This window comes from Lepidochelys olivacea (genome assembly GCF_965140295.1).
Source record: "Lepidochelys olivacea isolate rLepOli2 genome assembly, chromosome: 13".
Classification (NCBI taxonomy): Eukaryota; Metazoa; Chordata; order Testudines; family Cheloniidae; genus Lepidochelys; species Lepidochelys olivacea.
This window is the reverse complement of record NC_140423.1, coordinates 31215907-31238875: the sequence shown is the minus strand read 5'-3', so window position 1 is coordinate 31238875 and position 22969 is coordinate 31215907. Positions and strand designations below refer to the sequence as shown.

General features: G+C 51.4%; 1 protein-coding gene across 3 annotated transcripts in view; it reads left to right on the top strand.

The window, feature by feature from the left end:
• Nucleotides 1-22969, top strand: part of LOC311529587 (rho GTPase-activating protein 39-like) — a 121849-nt gene that overhangs the window by 50807 nt on the left and 48073 nt on the right. For all 3 annotated transcript variants that reach the window (XM_084645630.1, XM_084645631.1, XM_084645632.1), the window contains exon 2: nucleotides 693-1091. In XM_084645630.1, coding sequence (XP_084501756.1) covers nucleotides 693-1091 — 399 coding nt within the window. The remainder of the gene's footprint in view (nucleotides 1-692; nucleotides 1092-22969) is intronic.

Sequence of the window (22969 nt, the reverse complement as noted above, 5' to 3'; positions counted from 1 at the left end):
CATGATCCTCATCGGCTCAGCAGAAAGGCAGTCTGAGCTATTAGATGCTTTGTTGAAAGGGCATGTGCCCTTCTCTGCATTTTCTGATAGCGCCTGGAAGACCAGGCTGAAAACAAAGGGGTTTTTCTTCTTGTGTTGTTAGACGAGAAATCAGGCCCTCTGGAGGACAGCAGGCTCCATCGTGACTGGAGAACGAGTGTGTATGAAACAAATGGCTAATCAAGGGAAAGCGGAGCTAAGTGGGGAAGAGAGTGTTGGTCACACTGTTTTAAACCCGGGTTCATGTTTAACCAGTGTCAGTGACTAACTGCTGTTTTGGAAAGAGGTGTCTTTGTTAAGGATTGAACAGCTGCCTCCCTTTGCCTGCGGTGCTGGAGTGACTGTAACAACCTGACACCTCCCATGCTCCTCCAGCTGAACATGCAGCCGGGACTTTACTGTCCTGCGGGTCCAAACAGTAAGTAGGATGTGAAAGACTGTGTAGGCCTCCTTCCACCAAAAAGGTGTCAGCCCAATATAGCTCCCCCTTCACAGAGGTCACTGGAACACTGAGCACCGTTTCTGATCCAGAGCCTGGTTGCCTGTTCCTACCCCGAGCCCTGGCCCAGGGACTGACAGGCAGCTGGCCGCATGCCCTCGCGTTGCCTTGTGCCCCCAGTCCAGTCTGACTGTGCCTTTCTTTTCTGTTGCAGCTCGGATTGGGTGGAGATCATCGAGCCCCGCTCTCGGGAGCGAATGTATGTCAACTTGGCCACCGGTGAGTGCGGCTGGGAGCCACCTCCCAACCTGAGAGTTCGCCAGTCGGACCAGAAGCAATGGTGGGAGCTCTTTGACCAGAACAACAACCGCTTCTATTACTACAACGCCATCACCCAGCAAACAGTATGGCACCGGCCACAGGGCTGTGACATCGTGCCGCTTGCACAGCTCCAGGCCATGAAACGCAGGTCCCAGTCTGACTGCAGGGGGCCTCAGCACACGGACAGCACGAGCAGTGATGGGAGAAACAGCCCCGTCCAAACAGCCCTGCTGCAGGAGGTGGAGAAGAGCAACGGGCAGAGCAGCGCAGAGAGGAAGCCAGACCCTGGAAGGTAGGGAAGGCTTTGTACTGCCTACAACTTTCTCCTGCGTAACTGCTGTGCAGCTCTCTGCCCTGCAGGCACCGGCTACTGGGTGTGGACTCGGGGACTGAGGACACAGCCTGGGAAGCTGGGCGGGCTGGCTGGGGAACATGCCCTGCGCTGGAGGTTGGGCTGCCCGCTGGGCAGAGCCGGCTAGACAGCAGGCTGCATTCCGTGCGCTGCGGTTGGGGTGAAATGCCAGGATTAGATCTAAGGGTGAACTCGGGATGAATCATTCACTCCCCCTTGCTGGACAGCTGGGGCTGCACAGTGGAGAGGCTGCCAGGAAAGGCCGAGTTACTGAGCCACAGACTAAGGCTACCAGCTCCTTGTGTGCAGGGTGCCATGAGGTAGACTAAACCTTTGGGGACAGAGCCTCTTGGACTACACCAGGGTCTTGGGCTGGCAGGTTCCTTTCCTGTCACCCTGCCCCAGCCCTTTCTCCCCCCTAGCCTAGCGGGGCTGCTGTGAGGGGTGTAACTTCCATGGAACTGGGGCAGAGCTCACGGTCACTTGCACACGTCAGCCAAGGAACAATAACTGGATGCTAGTGTGTTGTGCTAAGAGGCTTTGTTTTTACTCTGAGGAACTGGTCTGACAACCAGCGAGTGGGTTTCTTGTTGGGATTTTGCCAGCTGTTGTCCCTGCTTTCCCACTCCGCCAGCCCTGCTGTCGACACAGGCACCTCTCCCCTGCCTTGTGCATGGGGCGCGCCACACACGCTGGGCAGTGAAGGACTGAAGCCCTGGGAGGGAGGTCTGGAGACTCCCCAGGAGGCCTTCGCCTGGGCTCGCATTGCTATTGTGCACGGTGTCAGGTAGTGTGGAGATATGGGCAGTGTAAATTCCCAGGGGGATTCACAGCTTGTGAAGCTGTGGCCCGGAGAGGCAAGTGACTTGATCAAAGTCCCCCAGGAAGTCTGGGGTGGAGCTGGGAACAGAACCCAGGTCTCCTGGCTCCCAGCCCAGTGCCATTACCATTTGCAGTAGCTGAACACAGTCACACTGGTTGTGAGCCAGTCTTCGTTCATGGCTGGCTCTTTGGGCAGGCGATATCCTCCTGCCTGTGTGGCTGGCATCTAGCATGTTGGGGTAGTCCTGTGCGGCAGGAGTTGCAGGAGAAGAAGGAGAGATGGGTCCAAGGGGCTATGGACTCTTTTCCCTGCAAAATCATGGCACAAATCCCCCTGGCAAGCGAGTTTTCTGTGAGCCAGTGCACATCCGGTGGAGAGTGGCAGTCCTGCTGCCTGGGGTCCTAGCAAACAGCCTGCTGTACGCTAGACTCGTTCGAGGTGTTGCCTAAAACCATATTTCTTGGGGCAAAACTCCTAATGTGCCCTGACTAGACTGTGGGTTGACATCAACGGGTCCTAAAACTGGAGACTCTGAGATAGCACTTCTGCACATCTCTGCCTCCACAACACTCTGCTGCCCAGACAGACCTGTGCTCTGCCTGGCGAGCTCTCTCATCACCTTCCTCCTGCACTCCCAGCAGGCTCTGGGGCTAGAGTACTGGGCATGGCCCCTAGCTTGCCTTCCATTTTCAGAGGGCCAGTTGAAGGCAAGGGGCCAGCTAGACCTCTCTGCTTTTCCCATTTGCTGCTGCTCTGGGGTGTCTGGCTCCTTCTGCGGGGCCTGCACTTTCTGCATCAGTTTCATTACATCAGAACAGCTTAGGAAATGGCTCTCGTGCTGCCCCATGGGCTCTCATGAGGCCTCTGGGACAAGAGTGGGAAAGACCTGTAACTCTGTGGGGTGCCAGGGCTGGGGCTCAGGGATCTTCCACTGCTTCCCTCTGCATGTCCCCCTGATGGAGAGAGTTTCCAGAGCGCTCTGACTCTGCCCTCCTGAGCAACTGCTGGCCTTTGAGACTGGAAGTTACCAGCAGCGCGCACAAAGCATGTGCCCGAGACTCCCAGCCCAGGCTGCACCTCCAATTCCAGCTCCTCCCGGTGTGCAGGGAGCAGTGTTGGGTCTCGCGGTGGCTGGGCACGAGCATGTGTATCAGGATGAGCAGGTCTTGGGGGTCCAAAGTCCCCTCGAAAAGGTACCTGCTCTCCTGTGCTGTAGATTATTCCGGAACTGACTGTGTCTCTCCTGTTGGGCCATGGCTCTGCTGATGGGTCACTCACACAGCTCTGCCAAGGGAATCCAGCCTGGTAAAGGGCTATCTTTGCAGAGCACAGCACATCCCAGCCCTTTGTAAAGGCAAAAGGGGGCACCGCACGAAGTCCAGGGAACAGACTCTCCCACAGCTGAGCCGTGAAAGGATCGTAAGCTGGCATCATGACCTCTCTCTGTATCAGGCAGACTGGTTCTGGGAGAGGGACGTATTTGAGTTGTTACTTATTTGTGCCCTTGACAGTGATGAAGTGCTTCTCCTGCCCACTCCATCCTGGTCCTACCCTGTGGCAGCAGCTTATGGGGGGGCTCTTCCAGCCAAGGGCAGGCAGCTGAGGGGGACGGAGAGGCTACAAAAGGCAGGGCGGTGGGTTGCTGCCGGAGCAGTGAGGTGCTCAGGCACTATGGTGAGGAACACAGGATAAGAACAGGGAGGGAGCAGCACAGTGGACACAACTATTGCCCGATCTGCTTTCAAAATTATTCTGCAAAGCAAACTTGCCTGTGAGGGCCAGTGTCCTGCAGGGGGAGTCGCCCAGGACTCCACTGCACATGGGCACATACCTTCCAGACCTTTCGGTGCGTGCCCAGGACTGGAGCTCTTCCCCACAGACACAAACGTGTTCTCCCTTCCCTTGAGGCAGGACATGGTTCTGGAGCCCTATCAAGAGAAATCCAATTCACTACTGGTTGTAACGTGGCATCTTCATAAGTATTTGCACCCAAGACAATGTGGCATTTATCTTTAGAAACGGTTCAGATGGTTGGTTGGCTTTCTCTCCTGCACACTCAACTAGATGGTTTTCTTCCCTTTCTTGTCTGCTCATCTCTCTTCATAGATGGGCTACAAGGGACTATTGGGGTCCCCTAGTCTCACCTTCTGTATAAGCCAAGCCAAAGAACCTCACCCCACAGTTCCTGCGGCAAGGAGAATTACTCTGTCCTCCATCTGTTTCATGCTCTGTTTTTCCACCAGGAAACAATTCTTTGTGTGTTCTATGTTATAAAATCTGCCATGCCGGGCAGGTAGCCCGCCTGATGGTCTCAATATCCACCCTGTGCTGAATGGCCAGGTGGGACTGGTCCACATCCTAACTGGGTTAAAAACTAAGGTTGAAACGCAGTTGAAACACTCTCTGGTTCTGTTTATACGGCAAGACCTAGCAGTTGTCTCCTGCTCTCCCAGTGCCCATGCTGAGAAGAGTCTCTCCCCTCGCTGGCCCCTTGTGCTGCTTCCTTCTCCCGCCAGGGCCAGCAGCCTGCTCTGGAGATGGCCCTTTGCTACCCGGATGATGTTTCGGGGCGGAGTGGCTGGCAGGAAGTGGCAGCTGGTCATTCAGGAAGGGACGCTGTTGTGTTTCCCAGAGGCCTCATGGGGAAGGCACTCTGTTTGGTCATTGGACTCTGACCCCTTGTGTTTTCTCCTCCCCTCCCTTCCCAGCACTACCCAAGCCCTGCTCCAAAGCAGGGTCCCCAGCTGTGCCAGGCGGGGAGCATTCTCCATCTCTGAGAGCAGGTGCCTAGGGCTTTGCTAACCCCTGAGGTGTGTCTACACAGCTCTGACCCGGGCTGACAGACTCAGGCTCACGTTACCGTGATGTAAATAGCAGTGTAGATGTTGCAGGTCGGGCTGCAGCTCAGCTCTGAAGCCCAGGGAGAAGGTGGGTGCAGAGCCCGGTCTGCAGTGTGTACGCAGGTAGGAGTAGCATGGCAGTGCAAGCCTGAGTCTGTCTGCCCGAGCGGGGAGGCTCGCTGCTGCGGGCTGTGAAGACATACCCCAAAAGACCACGGCAATTTCTCCTTTTCCAGCACAAAGCTCCAATCAGCAAACAATACCTGCCCCTGGTGTGTTCAGCACAAGGGAGCGGTGCAGCCACTCCAGCACCCTGAATCACAACAACAGAGGAGCAGATGGATTGGCAAAGCAAAGTAGAAACCACTTTGTCCTTTCAAGGGCAACTGATTCTGAAGGCAAATGTTCCTTAGTTACTAGGAACGAGGGGGCTGCAGAGACATACACATGTGGCTGTTCATGGGAATCGAAAGGTCCCTGTTGCCACTTGGAGGGTCAAGCAAGCTGTCACCCCAGCTTGGGGAAGACATGTTACACCCAGCCCAGAGAAGGGGGAAGGGTAGTGGAATTTCTGTCTCCATCCTTGTTCCCTCTCTGCCTTTGTGAAGTCACCGCCCATGTTTAAGCTCAGCCCTGGTGATGGGCGCATGAGAGAGAAGATAGACACCAGTGTCTTCAAACCCAGTCAGCTTCTGGCCAGCCCAGTTGTCCCATGAGAAAGAGTGAGGCACTTCTGGGGTGAAACAAGTGGCAGGAGTTATCTGTGATTGTGCACAGCTCTCCAACCCACGCCCTGCTGGGCTATCCCTCTGCCCCCAAAGGAGGGTGAGAGTGAGGGCTGTGTTAGGCTGCATCTGTTCTAGCTTGTCAGGCTGTCCTAGGAAGGAGAGGCTCAGGTTTCAGCATAGCAGGTGTGGGAGGCTTGAGGACAGCAGGAGGAAGATGGTGCCAGAAATAGAAAGGTGAAACCGCAACCCTATGGACTGGCTGCTTCAGATCTGAGAGCAGGGGTGGTTCTGCCAGGGAATGGGGAGAGTCCCAGCTGAGCCCACCCCAAGGCGTGTCCGTCCCCTCCGCCTGGCACTTGCTTGACTTGGACTCTGTACAAGGGAGAGCCTGAACTTCAGCTGTGTGGCAGGCCCAGACCCAGCCGGTTGGGGAGAGACCCCACAATCCACTGGTGGGGAAAACCTTTTGCGGGTGGTTGTTTATTTTCATTCCTTGTGACCGCAAATCCTGCCGGGCCGTGTGCAGAGTCCCCATTGTCCCCTGCCCTGTACAGCTCCCAGCCAGGGGAAGCTGAGACCCAGAGGAGCACAGCTGGGCCTGAGGAACCTCTCCAGACCACTCATTCTTGAAAAGTTCTGCTGCACCCCTTTATCTACCCACAAGACACAGATGGGGTCTCAGCTGAACTTCCTAGAGACCTCAGGTTCCCTAGCAGCAGTATGTGGCTTCGTGGGCGCATGGTCGATACACATCCAGCACTATAGTGTGGTCTGTGCAGGCCAGCCCCAGTGCAGAAATCGAGCCATTGCCCCGCTGTGGGAGTGTGGAGGGCCCCAGTGATTCAATTGTGTCAGCAAGTGCTGAGATTTGCACTTAGAGCAGGAATAAAATCTTTCGTTTCGTGCTTCTGGGCTTGGATTTAGCACATTTGCTGTTTGTGGGCCAGTTGCATTTTCAGTCATATTTGGGATCAAAGATTTACTAACTGCTCATTTCAAAGTGAGCCTCTGAGGCTGCCCTGGGATAGCAACACCTCCTGGGATCCTCCAGCTAAAGAACTACAGTCCTGGGAGAACTCCCGGTGTCTCTCACGCGGATGTCCCCATGACAGCTCAGATATGGGCCTACGGTATTAATTTTGATAGACTATACGGGCTAACGGTGTTAAAGTAACCGAGTCACCGTCCAGCATCAAACAGTGTTAAACAAGGTTTGGTACCCAGAGAGCTCAGCCTGCTTAGTCCCATGGTAAATGCACCATTAAACATCCTTTTAAACCTTTTATTAAAGGTAAAGGAAAGAAGGAGAAACAGTTAGTGTTTGAATGTAAAGTGTTAAATAGGATTTTCTTTTAACAACATCCCTTGTTCCCTTTCCCTTTAGGTGGAGAGAGTTTTAGAAGGAAAAAGCATCTTATCTGACAATCTCCCAGATGGTATTCAAGATGATAATAGCTGTCCTTTGGGGAAAGAGAAGAGGTTAGCAGAGATGGACTGGAGCTGGTGTTACAGTCCGATCCAGTTTCATCCCAGGTGGTGCTTTGGATTCAGCTGGGGCTGGTAGAGGTCATGATGTCACCTAGGTCCCTCTCTCTGTCCTGGTCTGGTCAGGAATTGTCTCAGGATCAGAACAATGGAGGTCGGGGCTCCAAAAACTTGTGGGGGTGGCAGCCATGATGGTGAAGCTCACCTAGGAACATATGAACAGCCATACTGGGTCAGGCCAGTATCCTTTTTTCCAACAGAGGCCAATGCCAGGTGCTCCAGAGGGAATGAACAGAACAGGGCAATTACTGAGTGAACCATCCCTTGTCATCCACTCCCAGCTTCTGGCAGTTAGAGGCTAGGGATACCTAGAGAATGTGGTTGTGACCCTGCCAATCTTGGCTAATAGCCATTGATGGACCTATCCTCAATGAACTTACTAATTCTTTGTTGAACCCAGGTTTAGTTTTATAGCTCGCTCCAGTAGCCAATTTTTCTCCCCAAAGATTCTTTCTTTAAGGACCCACAAAGGGAATGGTGGGACAGAATAGCCCATCTTCTCATTATTTTGTCCACCATTTAGGCCTAGTTTGCAACACACCAATTTTGGTTCACTGATTTCTGGTCCCACACTTTTCTTGTTTACCAAGCATGATCTTGAGTTCTATCAGTAAGCTGTTTTGTTTGGACTATTTCAGTCTTTGTCTCCCTTTCATACCTTTTCCCATCAACATTTCTAGTTGTTGTTGAAGTACATCACAAGCAGAAAGCCTGTCAAACAATCAGTGGGGCCACTGGATGACTGAGGTGCTAAAGGAGCACTCAAAGGGGATAAGGCCATTGAGGAGAAACGAAATGAATTCTTTGCATCGGTCTTCACTGCAGAGGATGTGAGGGAGCTTCCCACACCTGAGCCATTCTTTTTAGGTGGCAAATCTGAGGAACTGTCCCAGATTGAGGTGTCAGTAGAGGTGGTTTTTGAACAAATTGATAAATTAAACAGTAATAAGTCACCAGGACCAGACGGTATTCACCCAAGAGTTCTGAAGGAACTCAAATATAAAATTGCAGAACTACTAACTGTGGTATGTAACCTATGGCTTAGATCAGTTAATGTGACACCAATTTTTGAAAAAGCTCCAGAGGTGATCCTGGCAATTACAGGCTGGGAAGCCTAATTTCAGTACCGGGCAAATTGGCTGAAACTATAGTAAAGAACAGAATTATCAGATATAGATGAGCACGATTTGTTGGGGAAGAGTCAATGCAGCATTTGTAAAGGGAAATCATGCCGTAGCCCTTTATTAGAATTCTTTGAGGGCATCAACAAGCATGTGGGACAAGGGTAAGCCAGTGGATGTAGTGTATTTGAGTGTTCAGAAAGCCTCTGACAAGGTCCTTCACCAAGGGCTCTTCAGCAAAGTAAGCAGTCCTGGGATAAGAGGGAAGGTCCTCTCATGGATCAGTAACTGGTTAAAAGAGAGGAAACAAAGTAGGAATAAATGGTCAGTTTTCAGAATGGAGAGAGGTAAATAGTGGTGTCCCCCGGGATCTGTACTAGGACCAGTGCTATTCAGCATATTCACAAATGATCTGGAAAAAGGGATAAACAGTGAGGTTGTAAATTCTACAGATGATACAGAATTACTCAAATGCAAAGCAGACTGTGAAGAATTACAAAGGCATCTCACAAAACTAAGTAACTGGGCAACAAAATGGCAGATGAACTTCCGTGTTGATAAATGCAAAGTAATGCACATTGAAAACATAATCCCAACTGTACATACAAAATGATAGGGTGTAAATTAGCTGTTACTACTCAAGCAAGGGATCCTGAAGTAATCATGGATAGTTCCCTGAAAACATCCACTCAATGTGCAGCAGTCAAAAAAGCTAACAGAATGTTAGGAACCATTAGGAAAGGGCTAGACCAGAAGACAGAAAATATCATAATGTTACTATATAAATCCACTAACACCTTGAATACTGCATACAGTTCTGGTCACCCCATCTCAAAAAAGATATATTAGAATTGGAAAATCTACAGAGAAGGGGGACAAAATGATTAGAGGTATGGAACAGCTTTCGTATGAGGAAAGATTAATAAGACTGGGACTTTTCAGCTTGGAAAAGAGACGACTAAGGGGGGATATGATAGAGGTTTATAAAATCATGAATATTGTAGAGAAGGTGAATAATAAAATATCATTTAGCCCTTCACACAAGAATCAGGGGTCATGGAATGAATTTAATAGGCAGCAGGTTTAAAACAAACAAAAAGAAGTATTTCTTCACACAGTGCACAGTCAGTCTGTGGAACTCTTTGCCAGGGGATGTTGTGAAGGCCAAAACTATAACTGGATTAAAAAAAGAATTAAGTAAGTTAATGGAGGATAGGTCCATCAATGGCTATTAGCCAAGATGGTCAGGGGTGCAACCCTATGCTCTGGGTGTCCCTAAGCCTCTCACTGCAAGATGCAGGTGATGGATCACTCAGGAATTGCCCTGTTTTGTTCATTCCCTCTGGCATTGGCCACTGCTGGAAGACAGGATACTGGGCTAGATGGACCATTCATCTGACCCAGTATGGCCGTTCTTATGTTCAGCATTTTAGACCTAAATTGTGTTGATTTTTTAGAAATCTTTGTAATTGGACAAGGAATGTTCTCCGGATTCCTAGCATCTGCTTCTTTTCTTCTGTGTTTGTTCCCCCATCCTGATTTAACAGGACATCCCAAAGCACTCTGTGGGGTATCTCCTGCCTTGGCAAGTAAGTAATACACTTCTGAGAACTGCTAACTTTGATTCTGCTGGAACGCAGTCCAGCAATTGTGGCTGGTTCAGGTGCTGGAGCCATGGCTGCTGTCGTGATCAGATCTGATTGAACACTGGAAGCTGCAATGATGCTGCAGTTGAAACACTAACAATCCTGTCTTTTTTGTCTCCATTCAAAACACAGGGGAAAATACCTGTTTGCCCAGTGGGCAGGACAGAGTTGCAGTGGGGCTTTTTCTGCAGTTTCCTGGAGGGAATTGCAAAAAATGTGGAGTTTAAAAAAAGTAAATAAACCCTTCTTTAAAAGCTGTCAGATTTGCAAGGCCTGCTGGAGCTGGTCCCGGTGAGAAAAGCTAGCACCAGCCGCAGCGTTTGTGTTCGAGCTGCTTGAAAATAGCTGTGGAAGGATCTAGCGTCAAGGATTATTCTGAAATCTCTGTTGCTGGCAGTTCAGGGTATGTCTACATTGCATGAACCACCCGCAGCTGGCCCATGTCAGCTGACTTGGGCTGGTGAGGCTTGGGCTGCAGGGCTGTTTAATTGAGGTGTAGACGTTTGGGTTTGGGCTGGTGTCCAGGCTCTGAGATCTGCCCCCTCGCGGAGTCCCCAAGTCCAGGCTCCAGCTCGAGTCTGCACATCTACACTGCAATTTTACAGCCCTGCAGCCTGAGCCTGTGAGCCTGAGCCAGCTGTGGGTGTTTTATTGTTGTGTAGACAGCGTTAAAACCCTGGATGAGGAAGGCTGCTTCAGGACAGCTTTCGCGTGTCAGCTCAGGTCATTCACTGCTCTGGAGCAAGAGCCTGAATGTTCCCAGTTCATGGGGCTGACCCCTTCCCTACCCTGCATTATCAGGATGCTTGGATAGCCTTGTGGGAAAGGCAGTGCGAGCTGCCGAGGCAAGATTTCATTTGCCAGTGTGGAAATGGCTGTGGAGAAGAGGTAACGATTCAGACAGCGTCCCTGTTCCCCTGCACACTGCGTCTTACGAAAGGTCTCTGGCTTGTGAGGGGTCTGGGAATCCATGGCACAGATAGCTCTCTGCACCCCACAGGCGGTTGTCAGTAACTCCCAGCACAGATGCCTTGGGTCATTTGCTGATTATATTTCTACTTCACATTGCGGTACAAAGCTCTTGCTTAAGGTGAAGGTAAAGTCACCATTGCCCCAGTGGGTGCTCTGCTCCCTGTGTCCTCACATAGCGTAGCTCTGCCAAAGTCCAGACTCAAATGTTCCAGACCCAGGAGATGCTCTGTTAAAGTCTCCCCAGAGATCCCTGGGTAGGATGTTAGTATGACATGAAAACCACCCCAGCCATATGCAAACCAGGCAACGCACAGCCATGGTAGTGCCCCTCCCCCACAAGCACAAGTAGGCGGCCAGGGAGGCCAGCAGGGTCTAGCAAAGTCCAAGTACCTAATCCTGCCCTGATAAACGTTGCCCTTTTCGGTGTGTCCATCTGCAACGAGACACTGCGTCCCCCAAGTGTTGTCATGTTCACAGCTCCCCCATCAGCGGAAGTTTCAAGAACAGGTTATGCAGATACCTAGCACAGGCGGCTGGACGAGATGGCCTCTGGAGGTCCCTTCCAGCCCCACATTTCTGTGATTCTATTTCTCTCTCTAGTTTGGGAGCATGTGTAATTCCTCGGGCATGTTAACGCTAGAAGGGTAAGGGAGGTATCATTTGATTCATAAAAATCTACAGAATCACGACTTCGGTGGTGTCCCCTCTGATGTCCCCTTGGCTCCCAGCTTCAGGTCCTCTGGTTGGTGGACATTTTGATAATAGTGTTGTTGAAAGTGGGTTGAGTTGGGTATCATTTGAAAGCCCTTTCTCCCACAAACACCGATGGTACCAAACATGACACACCTAGAACAATTATGTAGGTAGGCAGATAGTTGAAAAATATTTAAAAGTTGACCTTTAAAAATTATACTTTAATACAGGTATGTTAAACAATGCAGCCCTCACAAAGTTACATTTTGGGCCTCAACTGACAGTGCTGTGTTATCAATTAATGCTCTGAACGTAAAACCAGATTAACTTTTTGAATGTTACAGATTACTGTAAATGGAGGGAGTGTTCCAAGTTGTTTTGCCATTATTGACAAAAAAGAAGCAGTTCAGTGGCACTGATTATCCGCTTTGTCAATTATGCCAAAAGAATTGTAATGAGACACCATTTAAGAGGTCAGCATCGAGCTAGAAATGACTGGAATCCATCCATGAATGATGTGCACGTAGTCACATAACCTACATTACATAACATAATTACTTTGGAATTGTAATTAATTTATTACACAATCCTTGGTTTTATTTTGGTCTTGACCATCTTTAGGCATCAGTTGGGAGATGAAGAATATCGACTAGTAGCTCGCTGTTTTGGAGAATACCACTATAGAAGACTTGGTTAAACACAATGCTTGGTGATATCTTACATGCTGTACGAAATGCACCGATAAGCTGAATTTGGCAAGGTTGGAAAGGAAGTACATAGAGCATCAGAAAGCAGTTGAAGGTGCTGAGACAAGTGCCAGCTGTGGGCAAGACTCACCTTATACTAGGTCACATGGCATGCATCTTGACAACACTTGCTTCTTCTGTGGTCAGACGGAAGCCATCCATTAAGCAGTTTCAACACGTGAGACAGGTGAGAAACTGTCTGAAGCTGTCACTCTGCAAGAACATTGCATGGAAAGTAAAGTAAAGTGGCACATTGACCCAAAAGACGCCTGTGGCATATCACATTGAGTGGTACACCCAGAATGTAAGTAAAGTGTTGTGTCAAAAAGAAAAAGCAACTGAAACAAATACTGATTTTACTACTGCAAACTACGCATCTCAACTGGAGTTAATACAATTCCTTGGAGAGGTTCTAATGGATGGGAAAGCGGTGGCAATGGCTGATGCAGAGGCTAAGTTCAAAGAGGAACAAATGCTTAGCAGAAAGGCGCTTATTGAAGGTGAATTGTGGGAAATAAGAATATGGGTGTAATTTTTGGCAATCCTATACGAAGACATGAATCACAGTGTATATCCTTAAAAGCTGTAAAAGATGCACTGATGTCAACAGTAGTATGAAGACTTTGTTTGCAGCTTCTGTGTTTTTAGGGAAAAGCTTTTTGTCCTGCAGTATGTGGGAGTTTTCGATGCCAAGGCTGAAAGAATAATACTGTGTGACCTTTACTACTCCTTTAGGTGGTACATTGGTGGTCGCAGTGACTTCAGCACCAGTAAGTTTGACAGGAAGCAAATGGAGCATTAGGCTGCCATTTTATCACAAAGCCTCATATACAAGGGCTTGAGTGAAAGGTTTCCAACACAGACACGACAATTGTGCAGCATGTGAATCCGGGGAACTGCAAACCGGTCAGCCTCACTCCAGTCGCCGGCAAAATCATGGAGCAGGTCCTCAAGGAATCCATTTTGAAGCACTTGGAGGAGAGGAAGGTGATCAGGAACAGTCAGCATGGATTCACCAAGGGCAAGCCATGCCTGACCAACCCGATTGCCTTCTATGATGAGATAACTGGCTCTGTGGATATGGGGAAAGCGGTGGACATGATGTATCTTGACTTTAGCAAAGCTTTTGATATGGTGTCCCACAGTATTCTTGACAGCAAGTTACAAAATTATGGATTGGATGAATGGACTATAAGGTGGATAGAAAGCTGGCTAGATTGTCTGGCTCAATGGGTAGTGATCAACAGCTCGATGTCTAGTTCCCAGCTGGTATCAAGCGGAGTGCCCCAGTGGTCGGTCCTGGGACCGGTTTTGTTCAATATCTTCATTAATTATCTGGATGATGGGATTAATTGCACCCTCAGCAAGTTTGCAAATGACACTAAGCTGGGAGGAGAGGTAGATATGCTGGAGGGTAGGGATAGGGTCCAGCGTGACCTAGACAAATTGGAGGATTGGGCCAAAGGAAATCTGATGAGGTTCAACAAAGACAAGTGCAGAGTCCTCCACTTAGGAAGGAAGAATCCCATGCACTGCTATAGGCTGGGGACCGACTGGCTAAGCAACAGTTCTGCATACAAGGACCTGGGGTTTACTGTGGACGAGAAGCTGTATATGAGTCAGCAGTGTGCCCTCGTTGCCAAGAAGGCCAACGGCATATTGGGTTGCATTAGTAGGAGCATTGCCAGCAGATCACGGGAAGTGATTATTCCCCCTCTATTCGGCACTGGTGAGGCCACACCTGGAGTATTGAGTCCAGTTTTGGTCTCCCCACTACCGAAGGGATGTGGACAAATTGGAGAGAGTCCAGCGGAGAGCAACGGAAATGATTAGGGGGCTGGTGCATATGTCTTACAAGGAGAGGCTGAGGGAACTGGGGTTATTTAGTCTGCAGAAGAGAAGAGTGAGGGGGGATTGGATAGCAGCCTTCAACTACCTGAAGGGTGGCTCAAAAGAGGATGGAGCTCGGCTGTTCTCAGTGGTGGCAGATGACAGAACAAGAAGCAATGGTCTCAAGTTGCAGTGGGGGACATCTAGGTTAGATATTAGGAAACACTAGGAGGGTGGTGAAGCACTGGAATGCGTTACCTAGGGAGGTGGTGGAATCTCCATCCTTAGAGGTTTTTAAGGCGTGGCTTGACAAAGCCCTGAGTGGAATGATTTAGTTGGGGATTGGTCCTGCTTTGAGCAGGGGATTGGACTAGATGACCTCCTGAGGTCTCTTCCAACTCTAATAGTCTATGATTCTATGTGCATAGTCTACCGCTGCAAGTGGCTGTTGGTTTAACGATTCATTCCAAAACCTGTAGCAAATTCCTGGTGTGGCTTACACACAGTGCTCCTCCGTTAACTGCAGAAAGTACTGTGCCTGGAGACCGCAATTGCAAACGAGGTGCTTTGCCGTGTAGAACGGAGTGAAGGGTTGTATGTTCCCCCAGATCTTGTCAAGGGCAGATTTATATTTTGTGCTGCTGGTATCTTAGACTTCCTTGAAGAGACAGCAGATGGCAAAGGTCCCATCATGCTACTGTTACAGTCTGCTATCAGGAGCATATTAATGGGGACCAATCCCAGCCTCAAGTGCTGTCTGGACCAGCAAAGAACAGTTCCTTGAATTTGCGTTCTGACTCTGTGACTTGAGTATGGCTTCAGCTGAAGAGATATACTGTCAAATGAAACAGAGAATCAGGACAATGCCATGCCATTTCAGGAGACAGGTACGTTACAGCATGGTCAGCCTTTGTCATGATTCCAGTATTTTCTCTGTACCTCATAATGAAGTGTTCAGCCAAATCTCAGCAGGTGTTTAGAGTTTCTGGTATTCCAGGAGCTTGTAACTCCACCAAACCAACTTTGATTGCTATGCTGGAAGGCCTCTGCTGGCATAGGTCACGTTGTCAATAGGTGCAGGCTTAGGAAGACCATGCAAGATGTGCATTAGTTTGCCTTTCACCTGCAACATATGCAATGTTCCATTGCATTTGAACATCAATCATGGGGCTACCAAGTCTGACTGGCAGGATACATACATGGATCATTCCCTCTGGCACCTCTTCAGCCTGAGAAGGCTCTTTCCTCACTCTGAAGGTACTCTGAGCAGCTGAGACAATCGCTGATGAGGTCGTAAATGCACTGGAGGTGTTCATAGGCTGAGTTTACCATTTGAAGAGCAACATTATAACACTTGCAGAGCTACGTTGGAGGATGCTTTTCAAGAAGCCAACATGGAAAAAATTGCTACTGACAAGGAGTGCATTTATACCTGTTATCAAACGGGCAAATTATTAAGCAATGGAATGGCTCCGGGATGATCAAGCACATCCAAACTACCATCCCTTATCAGGCATGGATGGGTCTTGGTGGATAGACTGATCACACCAGTTATGTGTGAAATAGCATGTGCTTCTGTATCAATCCTTCAGCCAACCAAATGATTGTGCCAAAAGACCAGATGCTCACCATCCTGCAAATGGTTTCATGGAATCATAGATTCTTCTTCGAGTGCTTGTTCACGTCCATTCCACATTAGGTGTGCACGCGTCGCGTGTACGAGCATCAGAAACTTCTTCCCTTAGCGGCTCCCGGTGGGGCCCCCTGCATGGTGCCACTGCGCCGTGGATATGCCACCCGACCCCCTCCAGTCCTTCTTACCGACTGTGACAGCGTTGGAACAACCTCTCTCTTCTGTATGAGAGCAGCCCCTAGCCTTTCTCTTATATAGCTGTTATCGGTTAGTTAGCATACCTTTGTTGTGGACACTTAAGTGATTAGGTGCTTGGAGGCTTCCAGCACCCACCCCAGGCCGTGAGACATGCCGCAGGCCCACGGGTTTAAGGCTTGTGCCACTTGCCGCAAGCCTGTGCCAGTTAGTGGCCCCCATGGCTCGTGTCTACGTTGCCTGGGGGAAGAACATCAAGCTGAGCAGTGTAAGATTTACAAGGCGTTCAAGCCAAGAACAAAGAAAGAAAGAGACTTTTGTTTAAACCATTGATGGAAGCCGCATTGTAGCCACCGGGCCCGGAGCGCCCAACGTTGGCTCCGGCTTCCTCAGTGCATAGTGCCCCGGAGCCATCAGGAGACCTAGCACTGGCTAAACACCGAAAGCTGTCAGCCCAGTCCAGATCCCAGTCCCAGTCCCGGGGATATCGGTACTAGTCTCTCTCCCCTTCCGTTAGGAGCTGCTCGTCGACCTCCCGCTGGCACAGATCATCAACACTGCCATGACCTTCGCGGTAGGCGTCACCACAGTTTACCCCAGGGTAAACCGGAGAGACCAGCACCGAGTCTGGTGCCGCCCCGAGGTCTCCCGCCTTGGCCTGGGAGAAGGAGAGCAGGAGGACCAGCCAGAGGGGGTTGAGCAGCTGCTAACCTACTCGTCACCCCTGGATGAGGCAGTGGCAGGAACAGCCGTGTCCGGCCCTCCATCCATAGACCACAGAGTCCACCAGGAGCTACTGCATAGGGTCACCCAGAACTTGGGGTTGCAGGCCGAGGAGACGGTTGAGCAGGAGGACCCCATGGTGGACATTTTGAGCCCTGAAGGTCCATCTAGAATAGCACTCCCGCTCATTAAGACCATCCAATCGAATTATAAGACTATATGGTAAACCCCGGCCTCCAGTGCTCCAACAGCCAAGGATGTGGAGCGCAAGTACTTTGCCCCATCAAAGGGCTACGAATTCTTGTTTTGCCACCCAAGTCCGTGCTCCCTGGTGGTCTCGGTGGTGAACGAAGGGGAGCACCATGGACAGCAGGCCCTGGTCCCTAAGGCCAAGGAGGCGAAACGCCTGGACCTTTTTGGCAGAAAGGTGTACTCGTCAGGGGGCCTTCAGCTGAGGATTGCGAACCAGCAGGCCGTCTTCAACAGACATAATTTTAACTCCTGGGCAGCGGTAGGGAAGTTTAAGGACAACCTCCCGCAAGGTTCCCAACAGGAGTTTACAGCCCTGGTGGACGAGGGCAAGGCAGTGGCTAAGACCTCTCTCCAGGCCTCCCTGGATTCAGCAGACGCAATGGCGTCGGGGGTGGTCATGAGGCGCTCGGCATGCCTGCAGGACTCAGGCCTGCTGCCTGAGGTCCAGAGTACACTTCAGGACCTCCCCTTTGAAGGGTCCGGGCTTTTTTCGGACCAGACAGATGCAAGGCTGCATAGCGTCAAGGACTCGAGGGCTACACTTAAGTCGCTGGGTATGCACATCCCAGTGACGCAGAGGAAGCCCTTTAAGCCGCAGCCTCCCCCTCAGCGCCAGTACCAGCCTCATCATAGGCATGAGCCTTACCATAGGCGAGGCAGGGATAACAAGTGACGGCGCAATAATAACTATAATAATGCGCTGGGCCAGAACCAATGTCAGCACAAATCCCAGCTGGGCACTAAGCCAGGCTTTTGAAGGTGCGCTCGAGGTCAGCGTACCAGACCCTTTGTTTCCTGACCCGCCTGGCCCGTTTCTCCCGTGCGTGGTCCAGCATTACGTCGGACCGTTGGGTCTTACGCACGGTACGGAGCGGGTACTCATTACAATTCTCTTCCCTCCCTCCCACCCCCCTTCCCCGTCCCTCTTCAGGGACCCCTCTCACCGGCATCTCCGAGGGAAGGATGCTCGCACACTGCTAGAGGCAGGGGCGGTAGAGGCAGTGCCATATGGCCTAAGGGGGAAAGGTTCTACTCCTGGTACTTCCTCATCCCGAAGGCCAGATGGGGCCTTCATCCCATTTCAGACCTGCAAAAGCTCAACAAGTTCCTGGTCAAGGCCCGGTTCCGCGTGGTCTCTCTGGGCACCATCATCCCTTCCCTGGATCCGGGAGGCTGGTACGCTTCCCTCGACATGAAGGACACGTACTTTCATATTGCCATCCACCCCGCACATCGGTGGTTCCTGCGCTTCACCGTGGGCCAAGAACATTACCAGTTTGCGGTTCTCCCTTTCAGTCTAGCGCGGCCCCGTGGGTGTTCACGAAATGCATGGCAGTGGTGGTGGTCTTCTTACAGAGGCAGAGGGTCTGGGTTTACCCGTACCTCGACGACTGGCTCCTGGCAGGCTGATCTGAGGCGGAGGTGCGGGGCCACGTGGAGGTGGCCCTGAGATTGTTCCGCAAGCTGGGGCTCCTGGTCAACGTCCCCAAGTCCACTCTTGTGTCCACGCAGAGAGTGGAATTCATAGGGGCGGTCCTGGACGCGGTGCAGTCCAGGGCAAGCCTTCCAGTATCCCAATTCCGAGCTATCCAGCAAGCGGTGGCCTCCCTGCGCCAGTCTCCAACGACAATGGCCAGGTGCTGCCTGCGGCTGCTGGGCCACATGGCAGCATGCACGCACGTGGTCAGGCATGCCAGACTGAGACTCAGGACTCTGCAGGCGTGGCTCGGTCGGGCGTACCGCCCAGGCAGGGACCCCCTGGGCTTGGTAGTGACAGCCCCAAGGGACGGGCTGGACTCCCTGCTGTGCTGGCAGTCCCAGCCTGTGGTTTGCGAAAGCATCTCCTTTGCCGACCCACAACCAGACCTGGCGCTGGTGACGGACGCGTCAGACCACGGATGGGGGGCTCACCTGGGGGACCTCAGGACTCAGGGCTTGTGGTCCGGAGCAGAGTGGTCGCCCCATATCAGTGTGAAGGCGCTCTGGGCGGTTCCTCTAGCCTGCCAGACCTTTCACACCACTCTAAGTGGTTACAGCGTGACAGTTTTAACAGACAACACTACTGCCATGTTTTATATAAACAAGCAGGGCAGGGCCCATTCTTTGCCGCTCTGTCGCGAGGCTCTCCTCCTCTGAAACGTTTGTATAGCCCATACAATTCTCCTCAAGGCGTCATATCTCCCAGGGGTGCGAAACGAGCTGGCGGACTACCTCAGCAGGTCATATCACATGCACAAGTGGACGCTCAGAGCGGACATCGTGCTTTCACTCTTCCGCAGGTGGGGGTTTTCCCCAGTAGACCTGTTTGCCACCAGGGACAACGCCCAGTGCCCGCGGTTCTGCTCATTCCAGGGCCACAGCCCGGGCTCAGTCACAGATGCATTTGCCATCCCGTGGGCAGGGGGCTTGATGTATGTGTTTCCCCCACTCCCCTTGGTACACAAGGTCCTGCTCAAGGTACGCAGGAACAGGGCAGCGGTGGTCCTCATCGCCCCGGCATGGCCCTGCCAGCTCTGGTACACAATGCTCCTAGAGCTGTTGGTGGAGGCCCCGGTAGTGGTGACCCTACGCCGGGACCTCATCACGCAGGACAGTGGGCGGCTTCTCCACCCCGACCTGCAATCACTACACCTGACGGCATGGAAGCTCTGTGGCTAAACGTCTTGGAGAGCCAGTGCTCCCTTCCTGTGCAGCAGAGTCTGCTTGGCAGTAGGAAACCCTCTTACCAGGGCTTCCTATATGGCCAAGTGGAAAAGGTTCTCCTGTTGGCATGAGCCCCAACAGGTGCAGCCGTGCCAGGCCTCGGTGCAAGCCATTCTCAAGTACTTCCTGCACCTCAAGCAGCAGGGGCTGGCCCCATCCTCACTTAGAGTGCACAAGGATAAGGTGCAGCTGCAACCGCACCCCAAGTTCCTCCCTAAGGTGGTCTCGCAATTCCATTTGAGCCAGGACATTTGTTTGCCGGTGTTTTTTCCAAAACCCCATATAGACCCCAGTCACCGCAGCCTACACACTCTGGATGTGCGTCGAGCGCTGGTGTTCTATTTGGAGCGCACCAAGCCCTTTCGTAAATCCTTGCAGCTGTTCGTGGCCGTAGCCGAGAGGATGAAAGCCCTCCTGGTGTTGGCGCAGCGGATCTTGTCTTGGATTACAAGCTGCATCTGGACGTGCTATGAGCTCGCAGGAGCTCCGGCCCAAGCAGTCACAGCCCACTCAACCAGGGTTCAAGTGACTTCCACGGCTTTCCTGGCACAGGTCCCGATCCAGGAGATCGGCAGAGCAGCCATCTGGTCCTCGGTGCACACCTTCACGACCCACTACGCGGTCAACCAGCAGGGCAGAGAGGATGCGGCAGTTGGCAAAGCGGTCTTCCAATCAGTTGTTCCGTGACTCCTACCCTCCTCCAGAGGGAAACTTATGATTCACCTAATGTGGAATGGACGTGAACAAGCACTCGAAGAAGAAAAAACGGTTACTTACCTTCTCATAATTGTTGTTCTTTGAGATGTGTTGTTCATGTCCATTCCACCACCACCCTCCTACCCCTCTGTCGGAGTCGCCGGCAAGAAGGAACCGGAGGGGGTCGGGCAGCAGGGGTATATATGCACGGCGCCATGGCACCACTCAGGGGGCCCCGCCAGCCCGACGGGAGCTGCTAAGGGGAAAAGTTTCCGATGCTCGTGCACACACCTAATATGGAATGGACGTGAACAACACATCTCAAAGAACAACAGTTACGAGAAGGCAAGTAACTGCTTTATATCAGGGTTGGAAGGGACCTCAGGAGGTCATATTCACAGCAGGACAAAGTACCGTCCCTTATTTTTGCCCCAGATCCCTAAATGGCCCCCTCAAGGATTGAACTCACAACCCCGGGTTTAGCAGGCCAATGCTCAAACCGCTGAGCTATCCCCCCGCAACCTGCCTTTTATGGAGCTGTGTGAGTGAGGCATGGACAAGGATCGGTATGACAGTAGCAGTGCCTTAGACGGAGATGACACTGGTGATGACTTTGATGAATAACTGATTTCAGCCCTACATGTCAAGGCTAATTTCCCTGGGATTACCAAAGATCAGTGCCTTTTTTTTTATGTAACACAGGGATGTGTTGCTTGAAGTATAATTAAAAAACCTTTCATTTTAAAACATTTTCTTGACTATATCTCCATATAACAGTTCTCAATTTGTTGTGTGGTACCGTTGTGTTCATGGGAGCAAAGGCTTTTGAATGACACCCACCTTGATCCATTTCCGACACCATCGCATTATCAAAATTTCCAACTGGAGGACCTGGAGCAGGGAGCTGGCAGGGTGGGCAGTGAGACCCCTACCCTGCATCACACGAAGGTGACACCATTGAAATTGTGATTCTGTAGATGTTTACAAATCAAATGACTCCCCCCTTCCCTTTCTGTTGCTAATGTTACATTATGCTCACATGCTCTTCCCTGAGACTCACCACCTGGGCAGGTTTTACCTGCCCTTTCCTATCAAGCAGGCAGAAGAAAGTGAACCCGGATTCCTTCGCCCCAGGGAATGGTGCTGTTAGCAGGGCCTGCCCTCCATGGGAGGGAGTCAGTTCCTAGCCTCACTTACAGCCATGGGTGGATGTGAAGAGAATGGAGGTGAGGTGAGACTGCACAGGAACTAAGCACTTGTTCTCCAGGGAGAGAGTGGGAATAGTGGAGAAATCAACCCGAACTCAATACCTCTTGAACCCCTGGAGGAAGTAAAAAACTGGAGGACAATTGTGGAAACTAACAAGAGTAACTGAGCCAGAGGCAGAAAATCTGCTCTTTTAAAAACAGCCTTGAAATGAGCTGGGCAGCAAGAAGGGACATGGCCTATTAACCTAGATCCAGAAACACCCCACAGACCTAGCTGCACGTGGCTGAGTGAACTGCTCAGAGAATGTGACTACCCAAAGCCAACGTGATGAGCACTCCCTGGAAGGAGGTCAGGCTCCTGTAGCTCACCCAGACTGCATAGTCTCTTTGGTTTTGTTCCAGACCTAGGTGGCAATCCCTTAGAAATGTGACCCCCTCCTGTGGCTTGGAGCCCATTTCAGACGTAGGCCATGGATAATCTACGTGCTCTTTCCAGAGCAGCCCTGTATGCTCTGCCAGATTCCATGTGCAAGGACAGGCTGCTGCTCACGCCCCTTGCCTTTCTCACACAGGATGCAGCTCGTTTGTTTCTTTGCAGTCTCTGTGCTGAATGAGTGTTTCCTCTTCAGTTGTAAAAACAACCCAAAATACTTCTCACCACCCATCAAAGCGGCACTGCAGTTTAGTACAGTGACCTCTGGTAATTGTTCTGAGCTGCACGAATGGGAGGTGAAGGCAGCTGCTATTCCAGTGCCCGCTTTTCAACGCATTTACTTTGGCTCCAGTCCCACCTGGCCCGCCCAACTCTGCCCCCCTGGTTAATGTAAGTTGCTTAGTTCAGGGCTCACGAAGGGTCAGCAATACAAAGATCCCTGGGCTGTGGAGCAGGTTCCTGTGATCTCCTTGCCAGTCGCTGGAGTTCAGGCACTGTTTGCTTGCCCCTTCTCCACCCCCAGTTCGGATACTGTGTACCTTTCCAGTTGGCCATGCTGACCATGTCCAGGGGAGTAGCCTGTAGATGGCCTAGGCACATGTTGGAGCCCACTCGCACTGGGACGGCTCGGGCAGCCTGTAGCTCAGCTGTGGCAGTATATTGTGAAGCCTCCTTTGTGGGCTGTGACTCTCCTAGTCTCTTCTCTGTTAGGTCCAAGGGGCAGCGTTCCCAGCAGGGGGTTCTGCTCAGGCCTAATTCTAAGGCCCAGCCTGAACCCGAGCAGGCCACAGCCCATCCGAACCCAAACTGAGCCAAGTGGGGGGCAGGGTTGTTTCCATACCCGACGCAAACTCAGCCCTATACAGATTGGGGTCGGTTTGCATGGGGCTGCCTACTAGCCTTGACTCAGTTTTCTTTACTCCGTTTCCTCCATGGAGCTGTCAGGGCTACTTCACTTCCTGTCCCTGCTCCTGTCCCACTGGCTATTCCTCGGCCCAGCACAGTGCACACAAAGGGCAGCTGGTTCCCCC